This window comes from Rattus norvegicus, chromosome 5, assembly GCF_021556685.1.
Source record: "Rattus norvegicus strain SHRSP/BbbUtx chromosome 5, alternate assembly SHRSP_T2T, whole genome shotgun sequence".
Taxonomy (NCBI): domain Eukaryota; kingdom Metazoa; phylum Chordata; class Mammalia; order Rodentia; family Muridae; genus Rattus; species Rattus norvegicus.
The window spans coordinates 127,066,856-127,087,262 of record NC_141538.1 but is presented as its reverse complement, the minus strand read 5'-3'; the positions used below and the strand labels follow the sequence as shown (position 1 = coordinate 127,087,262).

The 20,407-nt window shown below is 42.6% G+C and overlaps 1 protein-coding gene and 1 long non-coding RNA gene across 8 annotated transcripts in view; one reads left to right on the top strand and one right to left on the bottom strand.

Annotated features, from left to right (window-relative positions):
- The window catches only part of Usp24 (ubiquitin specific peptidase 24), a 129,762-nt gene that overhangs the window by 2,904 nt on the left and 106,451 nt on the right, over positions 1 to 20,407 (bottom strand). For all 4 annotated transcript variants that reach the window (XR_015619722.1, NM_001271206.2, XM_087549156.1 and 1 more), the window contains 12 exon segments: positions 18,602 to 18,698; positions 16,288 to 16,404; positions 15,801 to 15,893; positions 14,360 to 14,462; positions 12,497 to 12,618; positions 11,241 to 11,354; positions 9,867 to 9,932; positions 7,821 to 7,887; positions 6,707 to 6,785; positions 3,375 to 3,450; positions 2,033 to 2,119; positions 1,631 to 1,741 (listed from right to left, as the gene is read on the bottom strand). Coding sequence is in view for 3 of the 4 variants with exons in the window: in NM_001271206.2 (NP_001258135.1) it covers positions 1,631 to 1,741; positions 2,033 to 2,119; positions 3,375 to 3,450; positions 6,707 to 6,785; positions 7,821 to 7,887; positions 9,867 to 9,932; positions 11,241 to 11,354; positions 12,497 to 12,618; positions 14,360 to 14,462; positions 15,801 to 15,893; positions 16,288 to 16,404; positions 18,602 to 18,698 (1,132 nt within the window). In the remaining variant the exon portion in view is untranslated.
- Positions 9,530 to 20,407, top strand: part of LOC134479024 (uncharacterized) — a 37,664-nt gene continuing 26,786 nt past the window's right edge. For 2 of the 4 annotated variants that reach the window (XR_015621027.1, XR_015621028.1), the window contains exons 1-2: positions 9,543 to 9,704; positions 16,042 to 16,228. This is a non-coding gene — a long non-coding RNA (uncharacterized LOC134479024). Of the gene's footprint in view, positions 9,771 to 16,041; positions 16,229 to 20,407 lie in introns of all 4 variants that reach the window. The other 2 variants (XR_015621025.1, XR_015621026.1) reach the window with 2 other exon arrangements.

Below are 20,407 nucleotides of genomic sequence, written 5' to 3'. Positions count from 1 at the left end.
CCAGGTACTACACATGTCAGGTCATTCCTGAGTCTACCATTGGCTTCTGTAACCAAGTGGGCTGTATTTGGTTTATATGTTTAATAATTAGTTTGAAGACTTAGCCCATGCCCTGGGACTACTCTCACTTGAGGTAGGGATGAGGAGGAGAAGAGACATTCTCCTGTGGACGGAACAAGCAAGTTTGATAAACAAAAAGTGAACACTGAGGAGTGAGGTCTACAGGGTCGTCAGGCAGCATACATGGAGGAGCCGGCAGTGGCAACAGAAGCCACGGAAACGTTTCCAAATGTGCCATGAAAACGGCCACGGTACAAGCAGGGCATTCTCTGAGAGCACAGAGCTTAGGATGAGAGAAGAGATAGGTGGGTGCTAAGTAAGAGGCCTGGGACTGGCCCAGTACACAGGGGTGCTCCATATGGGCTGTGGGATGCTGAGAAAGTGCCAGCTTTGGTAGAGAAGTGAGGCACTGGGCAAGCGAAGACAAGCTGAGGAGGTAAAGCAAGTTCACGCTGGCACTCAGCAGCTGCGCAGCGGTGATGGAATGAAGCCGGGAGCTCTCTACAGGATGGAGGGAGGTGTGCAAGGAGACTGAGGCACAGTCAGCCAGGAGGATTTGAGGAAGCCAGCAGTACTGCCTGCTATTGCTGGATAAGATCTGAGAAACACGGGCCACCTGCCATCCCAACTACGGGGTGACAAGAGGAGGGGATGAGACTGAAGACGGCCGAGTCAAGAGCTGACTTTTTAAAGATGGAGAACTAACTGTGAGGAAGCATCTCTAGAAAGGTCAGCAAACAGAGCTCAGGATGGGAGGTAAAGTTCTAACGAGTTAGGCAGAAAGAAGGCTGAGAGGAAACATCCCTCACTGCTCTAGAAAGAAGTGGACCAGTGCAGTCTATAGGGCTCAAGTGTGGGAGCGTGGTCTGAAAGGCCATTCTCCTGATGAACAAGGGCAGTGGTGAGGTAAGTTGCTGAGAACAACTACAAATACAGTATTTTACATTGTAAACCTGGGCCACAGCCATACATAAGTGAGACGAATAGTTGCCCAATGTGGTTGTGAGGGTGTGAAAGGCAAGCTTTATGGGAACAGCGTCTCCACCTGCAGCAGCACTCACTCACAGGCAGGTGGCTGGCGGTCTCTGCTCAGAGGAGACTGCTGTGATGGAAGGCTGTGGACCAGGGGAGACACGGCCCAGGAGTTTGATTTTCTTTCCTACATCTTGAGTAACCAAACTTTTCCCCCTTTATTTTTATTTATTTATTTTTTTTGTGAAACTAATCTTGAAGGATTTGGAGGCCCCTAAAAAAGTAGGTGTCCTTCAAGCGGCATGGAACTTTCAAATCCACATTTCTAGGCAGGCTGGGGAAGAGCAATAGAGGTTTTCAGAACTAGGCAGAATGGAGAAGCAGACAGCAGGAAGTGAGTTTACAGACCCATCTGCATGCTGGCAGCAGACACCTTAGACTGGGGTTCATTTCCCTTGTGGCACTGTTCAACTGTGTAAGTATACAGCCTAAGTTCTCAGCCCACAGCCTATCTTTATAGCCACTTCCTTCTGTTTCACCTTTGGAACACTTAGGAGCAAGTGTTGCCCTTTCAGTCATAGGCAGGCCCCAGAGATACCTGCTGTAAGCGTCGCTCTCCATTCTCATTGGCAGGACTGCTCTCTGACCCGTTGCTGCTTCCTGATTGCTCCTTTTCATTCAACAAAGCTGTGGCATATGCTAATGTGTCCTGCACAGATTCAAACACAAGAAGACAGGTTAGAAGCCTTTCCTGAGCAGCACCTCTTCAGTGACCGCTGGTGGCCCCTCAGCACCAAAGCCCCTCATAACCCCTTCCCTGTAAGACCCCACTCACCAACCTGCAGAGGCCCTTTCTCATTGGGGCCGATAACACCAGCTCCCTACCCTCTATATAAACCCAGTGGCTGCCTCTGCACCTCATTTCCTACCCTTCCGTCTCTGCTCTGAGCTGTGGTTTCTAAGAACCTGTCTGAAGTATGCCAGGTCAGACCCGCCTCACCTGAGCTGAGATGGTTCGCTGAAAGGTTTTTCCAGTTGAGGTTTCATTAGAGACATTGCTCTGTGGAGTCCAATAATGCTCTGACATCTGGAGATAAAGGCAGAGGTGACAAGTAAGTCCCCACAAGTGCCGTTCCTATCTCACACACCAAGACTTCTGCCACCTCAGTTACCATGGAACACTGTTTGCCAACTTCCCACAGGAAAACACTGCTTCTCAACGACAGTCCCAGCCCAGAACCTTTATCTTCAAAGTTAAGACAGATGTTATTGTGAACAACCATGGTTCAAATATATTAAAGGAGATTTCAAAACATAAGTCATTCTTAGGTTTTATATTGTGTGCCAGTCCAGTCTGAACGTAGTGATGAAGCCCTGCACTGTCCAACTGGGCATTAACATTCATCCAGCCGTGTATCTACCCTCTATGTCTGCTGCTGTCTCTGAGCTCTCTCCACTGATGACAATCTGAATTCCAACAGCCATGTGGCTGCTCACAGCACCCAGCTCCCCACCTGCCCACACTCCACATTACTTCATGTCACAAGTACAAGATCCTTTTACTACAGACCCCTGTTATCATTTTTTCTAGTGTATTCTGTCCCCTTCCTATCATTGTTAATCTCTTACTGTGGCTATATCTAAACTAAACGTTATCACAGTGTGTGTATCTACAAACACCATAGCATATGCACATTTGGCACTGCCATTCACTTGGGGCGTGTGCCCAGAGCACAGCCCTTGGGCTGCAGAGATGGCTCAGCCATGATGAGCACCTGCTGCTCTTGCAAAGGCCTTGAACTTGGACCCAGCACCTCTAGGTTCAAAGGATGTGACACCCTCTTCTGGTCTCCATGGGCACTCACATGCATGTGTGTGTACTCACACACATAAACATAAATAAAAAATCTTAAGAAAAAAAAGAACACAGTCCTGTGAGATGTGGGGATGGGGTGTTACCATATTAAAACACAACTCTAAAACATATACGTATGCATCAACTAAAGAAATGTTTGAAGAGCTAGAGAGATGACTTGGTGGTTAAGAGCATGTATTCCGCTTGCAGAGGACCCAAGTTTGATGTCTAGCACACACGTCAGGCAGCTTACAAATGCCTATAACTCCAGCTCCAGGGGATCTGATACCTCTGGCCTCCATAGGCACTAATGCTCATGCACACATACACACATGCATAATTAATAATATCTAAAAAATAAATATTTGACATCTGAAAATAGTTTGAGGTCATTCTGCAAGTTTAGGAAAAAAAATCCTTTTCCAAGTAAGATGTGCTATTTTAGATTCCTATGTTATAGAGCTGGGAAAGTTCAGAATTCTATTACCTTCTTTTGTAACCATTGTACAGCCCAACTCCAGTGGTGGGAATTCTCTTTGAAGTATTCTTTAGCAGCAGGACACCTGGAGATTAAGGAGATTATTATTAGTCAAATACTTTTTTTGAAAATATTCTTCGTTTAATCACAGTGCTCCATTTTGAAACATGTATGTTATTTTTTTAAAAAAGATTTATTTATGTGCATACACTGTAGCTGTCTTCAGACACACCAGAAGAGGGCATCAGATCCCATTACAGATGGTTGTGAGCCACCATGTGGTTGCTGGGAATTAAACTGAGGTCCCCTGGAAGAGCAGTCAGTGCTCTTAACCACTGAGCCATCTCTCCAGCCCAGTGTATGCTACTTTTACTAGAATTAAAATTTTCCTTCATGTTTGGACAGGTAAGACCAACATCCACTTGAACTCCGAGAGGCAGCAAAGGCGATACCATGCCTAGTCTCACTATCTCTAACTTATCAACAGTCCTGCTAAAATGGAAAGCTGGAGAACTAGAGAAACTCAACATATTTAATAAATAATCTTTTGATCTAATTCTGGAAGAATAATTTTTAAAGCATGTCTGGGAGCATCTCTCTTTGCCTATTCACAGGGTTATCCTTCACATTTGAAGAGAGCACTGAAGATGATCTTGCTTCTGCTGTGTGTAGACAGGGTGTGGGAGGACACTGGACAGGCAACTGTGTAGCTGCTGGTAGGGATAGGCCATTGGTCCTAGCATTACTCAGAAATGCCCATCTTGACATGCTGCAAATATCAAGTGTAATCAAGGAACCCACAGTTGTGGTCGGGTGACACCTGTCTGTGGCCAGAGTACTATGTCCTCTAGGAAAAACATTTTAAGCAAGCCCAAATTCTTGGTTTAGGAAGTTCAAGCACAAAGGATTAAGCCTAACACTTTCTCATTTTTAATCTGACACACATCCAAGAATGGCAATTTCTATGCCTACAGAAAGAAAGGTGGCTAAGTTCATACACAGTAATACAAAGCCACTGTATAGTCACTGACTGCTTGACTGTGGAGTACACGGGGTTAGATGAGCACCACTGTCAGCGCAACATTAACTGAAGAACAACACACAAAACATGGCATATAAATACAGTATCAGCCTTCAGAAGGAAGGAAGTTCTGCTACACTAGAGCATGAACAAACCTTGAAGATATTGCACTAAGTCAAGCAAGCTAGTCATGAGATATCCAGTGTGGTCAAATTCATGAGGCAAAATTAGTGGTTGCTAGAGGCTCACGTGCAGGGAGCCAGCCTGGCCTGGAATGGCTTGAAGTTGAACATAGCAGTGGACGAAGAGGTAGCTTTAAAGACTGATGGTCTCTGGCCTTCTAGTTCTCTAACTATAGCAAATGCTTGCTGATAGCTTAAAAAAAAGTCCTAAAAACCTTCTTGCTTATTCTGTTAAAGATCCTCTGGCCTGGGCAGTTAATACTTGTTGCCTAGCAGGGTTTATTGCTGTCACTTTCTGCTCTGGCCAGGCAGCCAGAAGCCTCTCTGGCTAGGCTGGGTAACTCTTTGTGAACCAGAGAGGAAGGAAAGAAAAGAATTAAACATTTTTTACATAGGCAAATATGCACAGAAAAAATATATGTGTATATATATATATGCATATATATTACATTTTCATTCACACATTCTCACTTACACATTGACACATTTACATTTTTGTTGGGCCCAACCACCTGTCTCATACACTCCACAAAGATTCATGCATGCTTACATCACACATATACGTACATACAGACAAACAGACATATACATTTGGATAGATGGATGGGGCAGAGCTCCCCAAGCCAAACCATCCAACCAACTTTATTTCTTTTCTCTAGTCTTTTTATACCTACTTAGATAAAAAGTTCTTTAGAAAATTACCTGAGATAAAATGTTACATAGAATAAGAGTCACAGAAGGATGTTGATAACAAGTTCAAAGCAGTGTTTCATTCTGCAAGCTCATTATAAGTTCAAAGCAACAGTTTTTACATGGCCTTGCCTTATCATAGTGCACACCTGTGACTTTATTCTTGAACCTAATGTTTTTCCTTAAACACAAAGTTGTTCCAAGTCTATTTCTCTTTTTAGTGTGATTATAAAAGCTCATTTTATTTCTCATTATGCAGCCTTTACTTACTATTATGAGGAGCAGGTACGTTCAATTCTTTGCTCTCACTTTGTTATATCTTTCTAGCAAAACAATAAGACCATCTCTTAAAATTTTCTTCCTAAAATTATTTGAATCAAATCAGAAATTTATAGAATTATTAATTCATCTAAACAGTGTTAATTCATAAAAGTTCATCTTTACGGTGATCTGCAGGAAATCTGATCAACAAGGTGGGCTAACGCCCAGGAATTATATCAATAATGACAGGAAAGGCTGTCAGCTGCAAGGAGCAATGCACAGATGAAGTCTCTCGTGCCTGCCTCACAGAGCTCACCCATTGCAGCCCAGGTACAAAACAGTGGGCCACCTCCAGGAAGGCCACCTATTAGCCACAGCTATTGTAGATGGCTCCTGACACTCTAGGAAGAAGGAAATGGGGACCCAGTATTCAGCAGGGTTCAGAGTTTTAGGTTTGGAAGATGAAAGGCTCTAGAAATGGATGGTGATCAGTATAAATTTTCTTTAAAAATTTACATTCTTTACTATTTATGAGCCATGGTGCAGATGTGCAGGACTGAAAACAACTTGTAGGAATTGGTTCTCTCCTTCAAACACAGAAGAGCTAGACAGTACTGAACTGCATGGACTGTATACTTCACGAGGTTTCAGGGGATATGCTCTGTCTAATGTGTTGTGGTTACAAAGTTCCAAGATGGTAGGCATGCCGCCACTCAAACCATCTGTGATTCGACATTCCCACCCCCAAATTGTTGTCAAGATTAGATGAGGCAGTACAAACAAAGCACCTGGTATTGCGTCACAAGCTTGCAAGGGTTTGACAGATAAGGTGACAAGATTTTGTCTCTTGAGAGACTGCTTTCAAACTGGGGACTTTCGGCTCAAAGGAGCTGCTGGTTAATGAAAGGGATCAGCACAGGGAAATACATCAGCTGTTGCTCCTGAGGTCTCCAAAGCCCCTTCTGCCAGAAGGCCAGGTGATCCACCTTTTCTTCTCTTTGAAATTCTGGACTTCTGTTACTTTCTAATGTTTCCCCTTCAGTTGCTTTGGGAAAACAATCTGGACACATTCCTGTAGATCTTAAGCAAGCATGCTCCCAAATGCTCCCAAATCTCAGGTTTCAAAACAAGGTAGATCCTAGCCCACAGACAAACTCACTTCCTCTGTAGTTTTAGTTTGTACTTACTTTTGAGCAAGAGTGACAAGAAATTTGACACACTGGTAGCAACGACTGCTGTCCACATGATTACTGTGGTGCATCAATGCTGGAGGAAGAAAAAACACTTTAGTAAGAAGGTCCTGGATGGGTTCAGGTTAATAGTGATTGTTCTTGTTCTGGAAATACGTTAGATTGGTGGGTAGGGAACAATGACTTGATTCAACAGAACCATCTGGATTCTAGTGTTTTACTATGTTTAAAAACAGGCATAAGTAGCAACTTGACTTCTTAGAACTGAAAGAACAAACCTCCCACACACTGCTACCCAGACAAGAGCAGCAGTTACAACTATTCATCATTTGACAATGGAAACTTCTGATATTATTCTATTTAATGTTTCCCATTTCCCACTTCAGCAATTTAAGAGTAAATAACACTTGTTACATGCCATGTGTTTATGCTTTTAGGCTGCAGAGGACCTATTATGGCTGACAGCTATGATTAGGGTACAATGCTCCAAACTGGGGCTTAGAAACCTTGAGCTTGTAGCTCCTTTCTGTGCTAAAAGATGGTTTTTATGTTCCTCTTAATACTGGCCTACTATGTGCTGCTTAAGGATGGGGATATATTCTGAGAACTGTTTGGCAGGTGAGGTCATTGTTGTAAAAAATCAGGGGAAACTTATACAAAGGAGGACAGCTATACCACTAGTGACCTAAATCAGACTTCTACAGAGGAAAGCCCAGACACAGAACATGACAGACAGTGGACACATGGATCAAAAGGCAATCACACTTCCTCTATCTGACAGTACTGTGAGTCCATGGTGTTAGTTTTCCTTCCATGGCTGCTAAGGAAGGAAAGATTTCTGTTATCAGAAAGACTCCTTCAGCTTGTAACAAACTTTATAGTATTCCTGAACCTTCCCTGAGCTGGGGAAGAAGCCCAGACTGCACCATATGAATATAAGGACAGTGTCCTGGTCAGGATGAGGAACCCCAGTGTCAAGAATAAGAATCCGAATGGAGCAGTCAGCCATTGGTGTAAGTCAGGGAGAGCAGAGGGACCACGCCCACCGGAACAGAGCTTACTCAGCTACACTTTACACTGCAGGCACTTGCTCCTAGGCTGGCATACTTGCCTAGTAATCCATTTTCTGTCTCAAATACAAATTTGACTCGCTCTACTTGTATGGGATCTTCCATGACCTGGAGAGGAAGGAGACAGAATAAGCAAGTGACAGCACAGCCTGTGCAGAACTACCTGCTGTTCCCTCACAGTTGACTCCAGAACTAAGTCAAAGACTCAGTACTAAGGGATGCTATGCCATGGCCATGCATCTCAAACACACCCCTAATTCAAACCCAAAATATAAAATTATTAAGGATCATTCATCTGTACATTTCCATAGTTTTCTGAGGGCTGTGAGGACAAATGTTTTGTGGTCATAAGAACATGAGTTCATTTTTAATTAAATAAAACCGAACCCAGGGCCTTGCGCTTCCTAGGCAAGCGCTCTACCACTGAGCTAAATCCCCAACCCCCATTTTTAATTTACTTAGCAAAAAATATGCTTAAGGCTTACTGTTAGACAGGCTCCTCTTACATGTCTAGTTAGTGGCACCGAGTGCACACACTGTAGCCCACTATTTGGGTCTGTTGCTTCCACTTCAATGATATATAATCGTGTGCCATTTCCCAAAGTTCATAAACAGGACTGGGGTCAAAAAGAAGATCAGGAAGACGGGTGTGTAGTAGATGGCACCCGTCATGTATTTTCCATGATGCATATTTATTTATTTATTTATTTATTTATTTATTTATTTATTTATTTATTTATTGGAGCTGGGGACCGAACCCAGGGCCTTGCGCTTCCTAGGTAAGCGCTCTACCACTGAGCTAAATCCCCAGCCCCCATGATGCATATTTATATTTTAAGCTATTTCAATGCCTCCTCTGAGCCAAGGTCAATTATTAAGCACTAGGTTTTCAATGGGACACAGTCTCCTTTCTCAGAGACCCTTAACTCGGCTCTCTCACCAGCTCACTCCAAATCAAATTCTCTTAATTCTTTTTCTAGTTCTGGTCTGCCTGTTGCTGGCCCTCTATCCACTTTACTGCCCCGTTTTCTTGCCAGGGTCCTGCATTCCTGTTCTCCCAATCTCCAACCTTGCTTGCTTTTGGTTGTTCCTTCAAAACAATTGCCAAGAGGGATATCAAGGGGACCCCCACCCACCCCGAGGACGAAAAGGGGTATGAGGGAAGAACTGTGGGAGGGGGTGACTGGGAGAGTAGGATGTAAAGCAAATAAGTATAAATAAATAAATAAATAGTAAAAATAAAGATAAAAAACCCAACAAAAAACAAACACCAACTCCCCCCACCCCCCCAAACAAAACAAAACAAAACAAAACAAAACAAAACAAAACCTAAAACCAATTGCTAAAGGCTCTTGCTAAGCAGTTGATTAGTTTTACTTTCCCACTTAAACCCCTGCTGGCCAACTCTGATGTCAGAGGCTAGGAGACAAAGGAGCTCATTTCAGGAAATAAGGAGTTCAGGGGAACTGGAAGCTACATGCACATCCAAGGAAGCACATGGTTACTTATCTTGATGACTGCTGTTCATCAGAATGGAACTAACACGGCTAGATAACTTCACAGTCATATTTATGGGCTGTGAATATACCCTATGCCCTACAGGAAGAAGTTGGTGTGTCCTGGACATTGGCAACAGAAGCCTTCTGTAACCTGCCCCAAGCTCTACTGCATGGTTCTATTCTTCAGTCACAACAGTGAAATCCATCAAGGTCCTCTGTCACAATGGAAAGGGCGTGACCGACAATATCTCACATGCAAACCCAGCAAGTGATCCTGAGGATCGTCCCTAGGGTTAAGCCTAGTGGGTCACACAACTGAGGCCTCGACAAAGGCTGACTCTCCTCCACTAGTCAGTCCTCTGATCTCTGCAGTGTAACTGCTGTGGTCTTGCCTGGCTTCCTCAAGATCCTGAAGGCTCCAAGGAGGTAGACTTTCATTGCTGCTCCTCTCAGTCAACCACAGTACAAGTACCATGATTGTTATGAAGAAGAGTAAGTGCAGACAAACTGAACAAATCCCAGTAAGGAACACATGCCAAGTAGTAAACATGTAAATGCAAGTGAGTCAGGAGACGACATGAGACTTACCAGTATCTCATGCAGTAGCTGGAATGTATTCTTTAACTCATGGGGTGGAGCAGTTTCTAGTTGGTTCTGAAAACATGTGAAAGGATAAAGACTTTGGTAACTTTTCAGTGGAGAGCACTACTCTGGAACCCAGCTCTAGTTCTCCCACTGTTTGCCTGTCATTGGTTACATCACTAACAACCCTATCCTTACACAGCTACACTTATACTCTACTTTGCTCTCTAAAGATGCTGGCAGTGAAGAAGATGCATATAAAAACTCTGAGGTGAAGTATATTAAAAATGCAGTGTACAAAACAGAAAAATCCACTAAGAAAACAAGGTTTATGGAAACCTTTAAAACATCTGAAATTTTATTTTTACTTATGTGTATGTATGCGCATGTGTGTGCAGGTATCCACAGACACTATAAGGAGACAGTGAAAATTCCACTGAGCTGGAATACAGGCAGTTACAAAGTGCCTGATAGGTGCTAGGGACTGATCTCTGGTCCAAACCCACCCCATCTTCTGTGCAATATTCTGAGAAAGAATATTGCATTTATCAAAGACTTCTGAGGTGGCAGGGATGCACTCATAAGACACGCCTAGAGCTGCATGGGTCATCAAGTTTTGAAGTCAAGCTTCTTCTGCTTTGTAAGGAGGAAGCTGCTTGAGCTCACAGTCAATGTAGAGAGTAAGCAGGGAAACTTCATCTCTGATGAGGATGAAGCACCCTGCTAAGAGCAAAGGCTGTATCTAAGTACCTACACCTGTTGACAATAATGTATCAATTACAAACACGGGAGTGTGAAGAACTGTGGGTAGAAACTAGTACATACAGTGTGACTTTCACATAAAGAACCTGGAAGGAAACTGCTGATGTGGCAAGCTTCTCCTTAGGGCAGAGTGGGAAGTGGAAAGACTATGCATGACTAGCAACCCTGTCAAAGTAGACTTTGGCCATATTTGTGGACTTACATTTTTTTTTCCACCAAGAGAATCAAAATTATGTAAAGATTGAAGGCTAGCAAAAGAATATGCACACTTATGTCATTGGCTAAGTGTGTGACCCTCCTTACTCTGTCCCAGTTTCATGTACTTAAAACCATATCTATCCCATAGGACTACTTGAAAAGTAAGTGAATTAAATGGCATAGCTTTTCTGTTCAGTAGATATAGAGGCGAGGTAATAATAATTACTGATTAGTGCTTTATAATTAATTTTATCACTGTTCTAGAATACATAAAACCCTACTTTTGACTTTTAAGATACTGCAAGTAAAATTCTTATGATTATGAACAATGGTATCCATGCTCCCTGGGAGCAAGAGAGTGTTCTCCAGGGGACTTCACAGAATGCCACAAGCTACTGTTAGGTTTAACTGAAGTTGTACCTTAATGAAATGCAACATCGTGAAGGAAAAGTGCTCATTGCAGAAACAGCAGTACACCACCATCTCCATGAGTGCCAGGAGGGAACCAGTCAGCTCTCGCAGAGCAAACATAACCTGGTGGGAGGGCACAGGAATGGGCTCAGCACAGTCAGCAGTCCGCTGTTCTTGCTTTCACTGCAGTGTCAGAGACTAAGATCCACCAACACTGTTTGTTTGAGGTCTAAGGATGGATTTCAGGGTATCTGAGTCTACCTGCCGTTTTATACAGCTCTGTACAAACATGCACTTTGTACTCTGTAAAGAGTCATCTTCACCAGTTTTCAAATGTAAGCATTCTCATGAGAGATTAATGACTGATGACAGGAAAATAAAGTTAAACTTAAAAAAATAGGTTGCTCACAAACTCATCTCCACATACTATCAGATTCTTAAAGAATTCATAGGAAGGTAAGTAGCTCTAGGTGGAAGGACAGCTGGCTGAAGATGAGTCACACGGTGAATGCCCTGGGCAGGCATGGGAACAGTCCACGACCACATTTTCTTTTTTCCTTCTTTCTTTTTTTTTAAATCCTTGTTTGTATCTTTTTATTGGTTATCTTATTTATTTATATTCAAATGTTATCCCCCTTCCAGGTTTCCCCTCCATAAACTGCCTTTTTTATCCCCGCTTCTCCTGTTTCTATTATAGAGCTCCCCCACCCACCACTCATTCCCACCTCACCATCTTAGCATCCCCTGCACTGGGGCATTGAGCCTTCACAGGATAAGGGCCTCCCCTCCCAACCAACCACATTTCTAAGGTTCACACACACAAGCTTCTAGGTTGCAGTGTTTTAGGGCGAGACATACCAGGGACACAATCTTTTGATAATGAAATACTTTCTATGTGAACTGTCACTCACCTCTGGGGCCTTAGGGGTAAGTTCTTGGTTGAAGAAGATGAATAATGCCCACTTAACAAATTTACCATCCATCTGTCCATCCGTCCATCCGTCCACCCACCCACCCACCCACCTACCCATCCATCCATCCATCTATCCATCCATCCAGTGCTGGACACAGAGCATGCTAGGCAAGTGCTCTACCATTCAGTAGGCCTCATTTTTAATGTTTTAAAAATGTATATAGAAGACAAGCACTTCTCCTAACGATATTTCCTTTTACCAGAGAAACTTGAAAAATATACCAACAAAAGGATTTCGCTCAAATAGGAGAAAATAACATAAGAAAATGGCTTTAGCACAGCAATTACATACCTCTAAGAGATAAGGTTTCCCTTCAGACAAGAACAATAAGGCTTCTACTTCCTCATGGAGGGGTAGCAGAGGGCTCGAGGGAGCAACACTAATAGGCGGTCGTTGTTTAAATATTCCAGGAGCTTTAGGAGACCCAAGAAACAAAACACAAAACACAACCTGTCTCACTTGGAAATGTTCCATGAGGTCTGCACACACTACTGCTTCATTCTTACAACTCCATCCTTCGGTTTACTGCACCAATGAGCTATGTAAACAAAATCCTATTTTCTTCAAAGTTCACCTCAGCAATAGCTATGAAAACGTAGCCAAAGCTGCTACCAAAGAGACATTGAACAAGTCACTGTTCTCTAAACAATTGTTTGCAAAAGACACGGCAGGGCTGAGAAATGAGGACACACTCAGATTTTCTGTTGTAAAACTGTTTGAACTCAAGCAATGAGATAGTTTTTTATTTTTGAGATGAACAACTCAGGTGTAGAAAGCAAGCTATATTCATTGCCATATGTCAGAGTTTGTTTTAGCTGTCAACTTGACACTAACCAAAGGTCATCTGAAAGAAGGAACCTCAAGTAAATAATTGCCCAGATCAGATTAGACTGCAGGGTGTTTTCTTAATTGCTAATTAATGCAGTAGGGCCCATCCCACCAGGGGCAATCCCTTCTCTAGGCAGGTGGACCTGGCTGTGAAAGAAGGATGGCTAAGCAAGCTGAGCAAACCAATAAGCAGTATTCCTCTGCTGCTGTGTTTTAAGCTCCTGCCTTGAGTTTCAGCCTTGGATTCCCCTGACGATGGATTATAGTCTGTAAGCCAAATGAGCTCCCCCTCCCAGTAAGGTGGTATTTATCACAGCAATAGAAAGAAAACTGGAACTCCGTTTGTGTGCTCATTAACCTTTGTATCTTTCATCTGAAATGATGCACATTGGAATCTTTCTTATTTCCTGCCTTTAGATTTTACTATACACATTACCAGCACGCTTGCAAGGTCTATCACTTAGAGCTGTGAACCTGTGTCTTTATGTTTTCTTATCTATAGAAGGGGATAGCATCTCTCCAATTTGCTGTGGGGAATGAGCACAGCACTGTGAAAAAGTAGAGCACATAGAAACCACTCATATCATATCTGCTTTGCAGCACTACTGTGTGGCCGGCAGGACAAACCCTAGGGATTGTATACAAACACGGTATACATGTATGATTAGGACACTATCTGTGACTGTGCCACTGGTGGGTGACGACAGGAAAAATATCCAATTCTAACATTAAAAAAGATTTCACTAGGGGTTGGGGATTTAGCTCAGTGGTAGAGTGCTTGCCTAGCAAACGCAAGGCCCTGGGTTCGGTCCCCAGCTCCGGAAAAAAAAGAAAAAAAAAAAAAAAGATTCCACTAATTTACATTTGAATCACCTTTGCTTTCACAAAGCTCTTTGGTATTTTATCTAATTAATCCTTACTATACCTAGAAGTTATTTTTAAATTATTTTCATTTTGTATCAAGGATCAGAAAGGTGAGGTGGCTTGGTCAAGTTCACACAGCTAAGAGACAATAGCTCATACCTTGGCTATTTTCCTAGTACATAAGTTATAACGTTTTGGTGATGAATGAACTTTAAATTAGTCTTTAATCCTAGAGTTCTTTAAAATAATATTTTTCTCTGCTCAAAATCAATGCTTAACTTATCTTCTGTTGTTATCAATAAACTAGGTTAAATAAGGTGAGGTTTAGCATTAATTAAAAAAAAAAACTTTAAGCACTCCCCAAATATCAATAGTCATTTGAGAAACAAATACTTTCATTCAGTTGCTAAGATGAAACTCTCTTCTCATGCTTCTGATGTGAGAAGGTATGGTCAAACTTACCAACATTCCTCTGCGAGGAGACGTCTGTATGCAAGACCAGCAAGGCAACAGTATTGTGGAGATTCCCAAATTCCCGTGCTTGTGCTGAACTCCATCGGCGGATCTGTCATTAGAGAAAATTAATTTCCTGTTCTGGGTGGGAAAGGGTCATTAGGTGGCAATTTACAAAACCACAGCATCTCTTGATGCCCACAGTGGGAGAGGTCAACATATGAAGTCACTGATCTAAAGGCACCTTCAAAGAGTTTGCTCCCCAGGAGGAAAAGAGTAACTCAGATTCTAAAACCAAGTATTCAGTATAGGTTGGGCAATTTTCCAGCGGGTTGGTATAATGAAGCTGGAGGGTAGGAAGCCTGGCCTGTGGTGTCTCCAGTGTGCTGTATAAATGGGCGCATGCTCCCTAAAAGTCCTTCATGTAATGGCAGAGATAATCCACCTGCTCTGCCTACTTTGAGGTTTTGAGGAGCAAGTGAAATATTAAGACTGAAACATTTTAAAAGTAGTGTGTTCCACAAATTCAAGATAATAGTGACTGCTTGTGCAGTGCAAATATGGTGAATTCAAGCCAGTCCTCATTCTATGTGAAGTCTGAAACAAAACAGAAGTACTACAAATCCCAGCACAGTCAACACCCACAGCACACCACGGTGGCAGTACTGTGACTTAAGTCACAGCAGCAAGATGATGTGACAGTGGCTGAGAGGAGCTTAGGAGAGTCAGTGCCAAGTCTGCCTTCAACAAAGGACAGCTCTGCCCATGCAAAGCACAGCGCCTAGATCTGTTTCACCAACACCTGCGTGCTCTGTCATCTTGTGTAAGTTACTTAGCACAGTTGTGCTTAAGCTTAAATTCTTTCTGGAGAATGGGAGTAGCACTGCTGTATCCAAACTGTTCTACCACAGAGCAACCAGGAGTGCCTGCTACAAAAGCGCTCTAGTCACCATTATTGGACTTTAGCATTTGGGGCATCTAAAAAAATCTATCAAAAGAAATATGTGGATGAGGTAAAATAGAGCTATGCAAGGATTTCCACCAGGCCATGCCGTGTACGGACACAGCATATACGTACACACACACACACACACACACACACACACACACACACACACACACACACACACACACACCCCTCTACTTCCCTCAATGCTCTGGGAACTAATATATTCCTATCGTTTGACTGCAGTATAGTTGAGTTTTTAACGGTCCAGCCTCACAGACAGACTCCAACCTCCCTAAATAAAGTTCACGGCTCCAGGGAAGAAAGGAGAGGACTCCAATGCTACCTCTTCCTTGTCCTATTCACGTTCCTCTTCTACTGATCTCCAAAGACTTTTAAGGCCTACGTGTACTAATACCCACAACCAAATGGAGTATAAAACATTTATCATCTGCAAAAAGAAAGCCAACAGCATCTCACCGAGAGCAGGAAAACTGTCCTTACCTGACTGTTCTGTTGACTGACCCCAAGGAGGAAGCTGATCATGTGTCTCAGTGCTGAGTGACGCAGAAGAAGATCTCCAGCCCTAATACCTTGCTGTCACAAGGCAGTAGAATGACAAATTATACTACCAGCCAGATAAAAAGTTGTTTTAAAACTACAGTCAGATGAGAAGTTTTAAGAAATCACCAGGTTAAATGCTGTAACTTATGTGTAGTGAATACTTGTTAATGTCTAATTACAGACTGCTGAGTTTTCCACTGATACCTGATGGCAACAGCATTGCCGCCGCCTTCCACTGCTGTCAGTAACTACATCTACTTCTACCAGAATTCTTACAAGTAAAACTACCCATTAATTTGGATTTAATTAGGAGCACCAATGAAACCACAGAACTACACAGAATGGAACTAACATTCTCCATGTATGAAGTAAGTTTTAGATTATAAGTCTGCTGTATTAGGAAAATGCATTAGAAAACAGTATTTACCTTTTGTACAAAAGTGTTGAAGAGAGAAAAGTACTGAGCACAGTTTTTACAATTTTCTGGGACGTCTTTATCCAAAAGAGCAAGCAGGACTTCCAATAACTGATGAAGGCTTTTTAACTGGTGAGAGGAAAAAGGAGATTATATAAAGAAAAGGAAGACAGACGGACATTATCACAGGGTTAATTTGAAGTAAACCACCATAAGAACAAAGGGAAAGTGATACAATCCAGTCTCAGATTTAGGTGGATTTATACTTTGGAGAGCAAAACAGAGTTATCCTTTTACCTTCCAGGAGAGTGTCAGAACTGTAGGAGAGCTAAGAGGCCAGTGCTACTTCCTAGGTACCGGATCCCACTGGCCCATGTCACATGTTCTCCAGAGTCAATTTCTCTGTCTTACAGAGGTAGGGTACCAAGGGGAGATGGATTCTGAATCCCTCCCTCCACTAGGCTGTTTCTTCACAGTCACAGATGCAGAGAATAAAACACAGACACAGGCAGAAGGGCTAGAAACCAAGCCGATGGAGCAAATGGAGAGAACAGCCTGACAGATGACACGGCAATACCGACTCAACTAGGAACTTACTTGAAAGCCCGCTGACGCCTCATGGAAAGCTTTGAAAAACATTTTATTTGTTTAGAAACCATTTTGGTATGACAGTGCTTCTGCTTTCCCTCCCACCCCAACTGTTTTTGGACAACTCCCTAGAGGTTCAGTTGTTATCCGAGCACGAAGACCAGGCTCACTACTCATTAGTTCACTCCTGCGAAGACGGTGTTCACAGACTTCTGGAATACCCCATCCGCCTGCCACACCCATTATAAATAATACAGTCAGCACTTACATAGCACTTCATTTTCAAAGGACAGTATAGAGTGGGTGCCAAGAGGTATAATATCCAATGTGGGGAAAACAAACACAAAAACACATCAGCTGGATATCCAATAAATTGACTTCAGGAAGCGGTTTCCATGCTTACACCCTTACTCCTTTCTCTTCCACTACCTGCTCTTCTATCTTTAAAAGGTTGGTGATGTCCTGTATCCTGATCCTAGCTACAGGAGAATGAATCAAACCTGCCTTTCCTCTTTGGACTAGACAGTGGAAGAAGGAGAGTGAGACAGTCTAGGGTAAACACTCGTGAGACACCTTAGACAACTCCCACAGGAGTATCTCGGAGCAATGAGATTCAAGTCCTCTAAGCAGCTCCAGGGACCTGCATAGTGTGGTTCTGCTGCTTACAGCAATGGAAAACCATTGCTTTGTAATACATGTAAGTCTTGTGACACTGGAACTGAGAGGAGAACTTTCAGGACTTTTCTAAGAGCACCTTGACTTGCTGGTCCTTGCTTCCTGCTCCTCTGGTGGAGCGACACTCCTCAACTTGTTGGGTCTAATAGTGCTTGCTGGGACAGGCAGCACCGGTTCCAGTAAGAGCCCACTAACTAGATCTGGAACACCCTCTTCAGGGCTGCGTTAACAGTCAGCATCTCAACTTGAGGCGGTCATTCCTATAATCATTGCTGCACAAAATGCCTGGAGTCAATGTTCATGAGGAGCCAATTTATCCTGAAACTATTGTTTTTCAAAGTTTTCCATGAAGTATCAGCTGTTTGAAACAGCAGACTTGGGAGTAACTGCTGTACTTGAGAAGATTTAGTAACAGACTGAACAACCAGACTGAGAATGTACACCACATACTTCCCCAAGGCTCAAACCTTTGGGAACAAACACCATAGTTTGTTTTGTCATGTGTATGCTGAGTTGGGACTCTGAAGGTATCCGTGTAGAGAACAGGGTTAGAAAGGAGAAACAAAGCTCAGGGAAGGATGGAGGATGAAGGAACTACTCTGCCTGGGAGGAAAGGCTCTGGTTTGCCTGCCAAAAGCAGTCAGATCAGGAAAACAGCTTTTGAGGAAACAGAAAGAGCCAAGGGTAGACTCAAAATGTCTAGATTAGAAGTGTCTAGATGTGATTAGTCTCAGTTTACAGTCTAACACAAGTTCTTGAGAGAAGACTGGTCAGGGATCTAGAAGGAAAATCTTAAAGTAGACAAAATCAGACCTGAACTCTTTCAGTCTATCCTGGTATCTGGAACACAAGGAGGGATGGAAAAGAATACCTTCTAAGCTGGTATGTATCAGAAAGTCTGTGTGTGTGTGTGTGTGTGTGTGTGTGTGTGTGTGTGTGTGTGTGTGTGTGTGTACCATGTGGCAAAAACCCTAGTCCAGACACCAGTTCTAGGTCATCCTTCTTATTATGTACAACTGGGAATATCTGATCAAAATACATCAAGTTTACAAGTGAGACTGACCTTATCCTGATAAAACAAGGCACTGTCTAAGGTCTTCTCCAGAATGGTGGCCACAGCAACTCGAACTTCTCTCACACTGCACTCCAACAAGAAAACCCTAAAATAAAGAAAAACATGATATAAAAAGGACACAAGTATGTAGTCCTAACCTGCTCTACATACTTCCAACCTGTAATAGCCATGGAGTGAAATGACTCAGAGGTATTAGTCCAAGTATCCCGAGAGCTTCTAGGCTCACAGGTACCTGGGAGCTTCCCCAGGTCACTCCATATGTTGTAAATGAGATCTGGGAACCAGACAGAAAGTTCACCAAGATTCTAAGTGGTAACTCAAACGCTTTAAGGACAAGAGACACCCATAACATTTGCAATAGGACTTAACCAGATGCATGAACTTTTGAGGAATACTGTATATCTCCTACAGTAACACTAAAGGAATAAAAGTAGGTCTAGAATGGGGGGAGGGTAGCAGACAAGTGGTCAGTCTCCTCCAAAATAAGCAAGCTAAACAAGGGGAGACATGGGAATGCCAGTACTGAAGGTTAGCATTCATCAGAGACATACACAGCAAAGCCCATGCATGGACTCTGTAGGACCCGTGTCTGTACAAGCAGTGTGCAAGATGACATTTCTAAGGTATTTGGGGGGGGGGGGTCTGAGTGGGGTGTAAGAAGATGTGAAGGAATTCTTATTTTTTTTTTTGTTTGGTTTGAAAATGATATGGTGCTTATGCTGGAAAAAGTCAAGCTCCTTTATGTGATAGAAACATATGCTGAAAAATGCTAGTGAATTTTGTGTCTGAAATTGGCTTTAGATCAGAAGGAGAAGCAAACTCCATTCATGGGGAGAACTAGGACAGTAAGAGAAGGCTTTGCAGGATCCTTCTGCCCAGCTGTCTGTCTGTCTGTCTGTCTGTCTCTTATAAGAAGTTCCTAAAGGAGGATAAAGAATCCTCCATGTGAGTGGTTTACACTTTAAGTCAACTTGAGAACATTCACTATTACAAATCCTAGAAAGCCTACGTTAAAAACCAGCATAAAGAAAGAAGCAGTATGGGGTGCTGCTATGAGAGAGGCCATTGTCATTTTTATGCTTCAGTTAAGAGAAATATTTATACATGCTGACTACTGACCCTCATTCCAAAATGCACTAAAATCTGAGATCTTTTTTTTTTTTTTTTTTTTTTTTGGTTCTTTTTTTCGGAGCTGGGGACCGAACCCAGGGCCTTGCGCTTCCTAGGTAAGCGCTCTACCACTGAGCTAAATCCCCAGCCCCAAAATCTGAGATCTTTGAGTGACAATACAATGTCACTCTTGGAAAATTCTATGCCATGATACTGTTTAGCATACAAAAAGGTGAGCAATATTGTATAGATTTATCTCCAGATTATAAATACACTTAGATAATAAAACAAAAGTGAGTAAATGTTGGCATCTGTGTTCCATCCTGAGACACATCTTTAAAAATGCAAACAGCCCTCAATTCAAAGAATTTTCCAAAATAGTCTGGTTCCAAGCATTTAAGAGAAGGCTATGCTCTCGCTCTGACTCAGTGTGTGTGCTGTGTGCAGGTGACACATTTTAATTAGAGCGATGACAAACTATCTTTAAGGCTCTATGAGATGGAGATATAGCTCAATAAAGTGCTTGCCCTGAAAACATGAATTCAATCCCCAGAAACTATGTTTTTAAAAAAAGGCATGGTAATGCACAGTGCTAGAAATACAAGGCGAAGACAGATGAACCACACAGCAATGAGACACTGTCTTTAAAAACAAAGGGTGAGTGCTCCACTCCTGAACATGTCC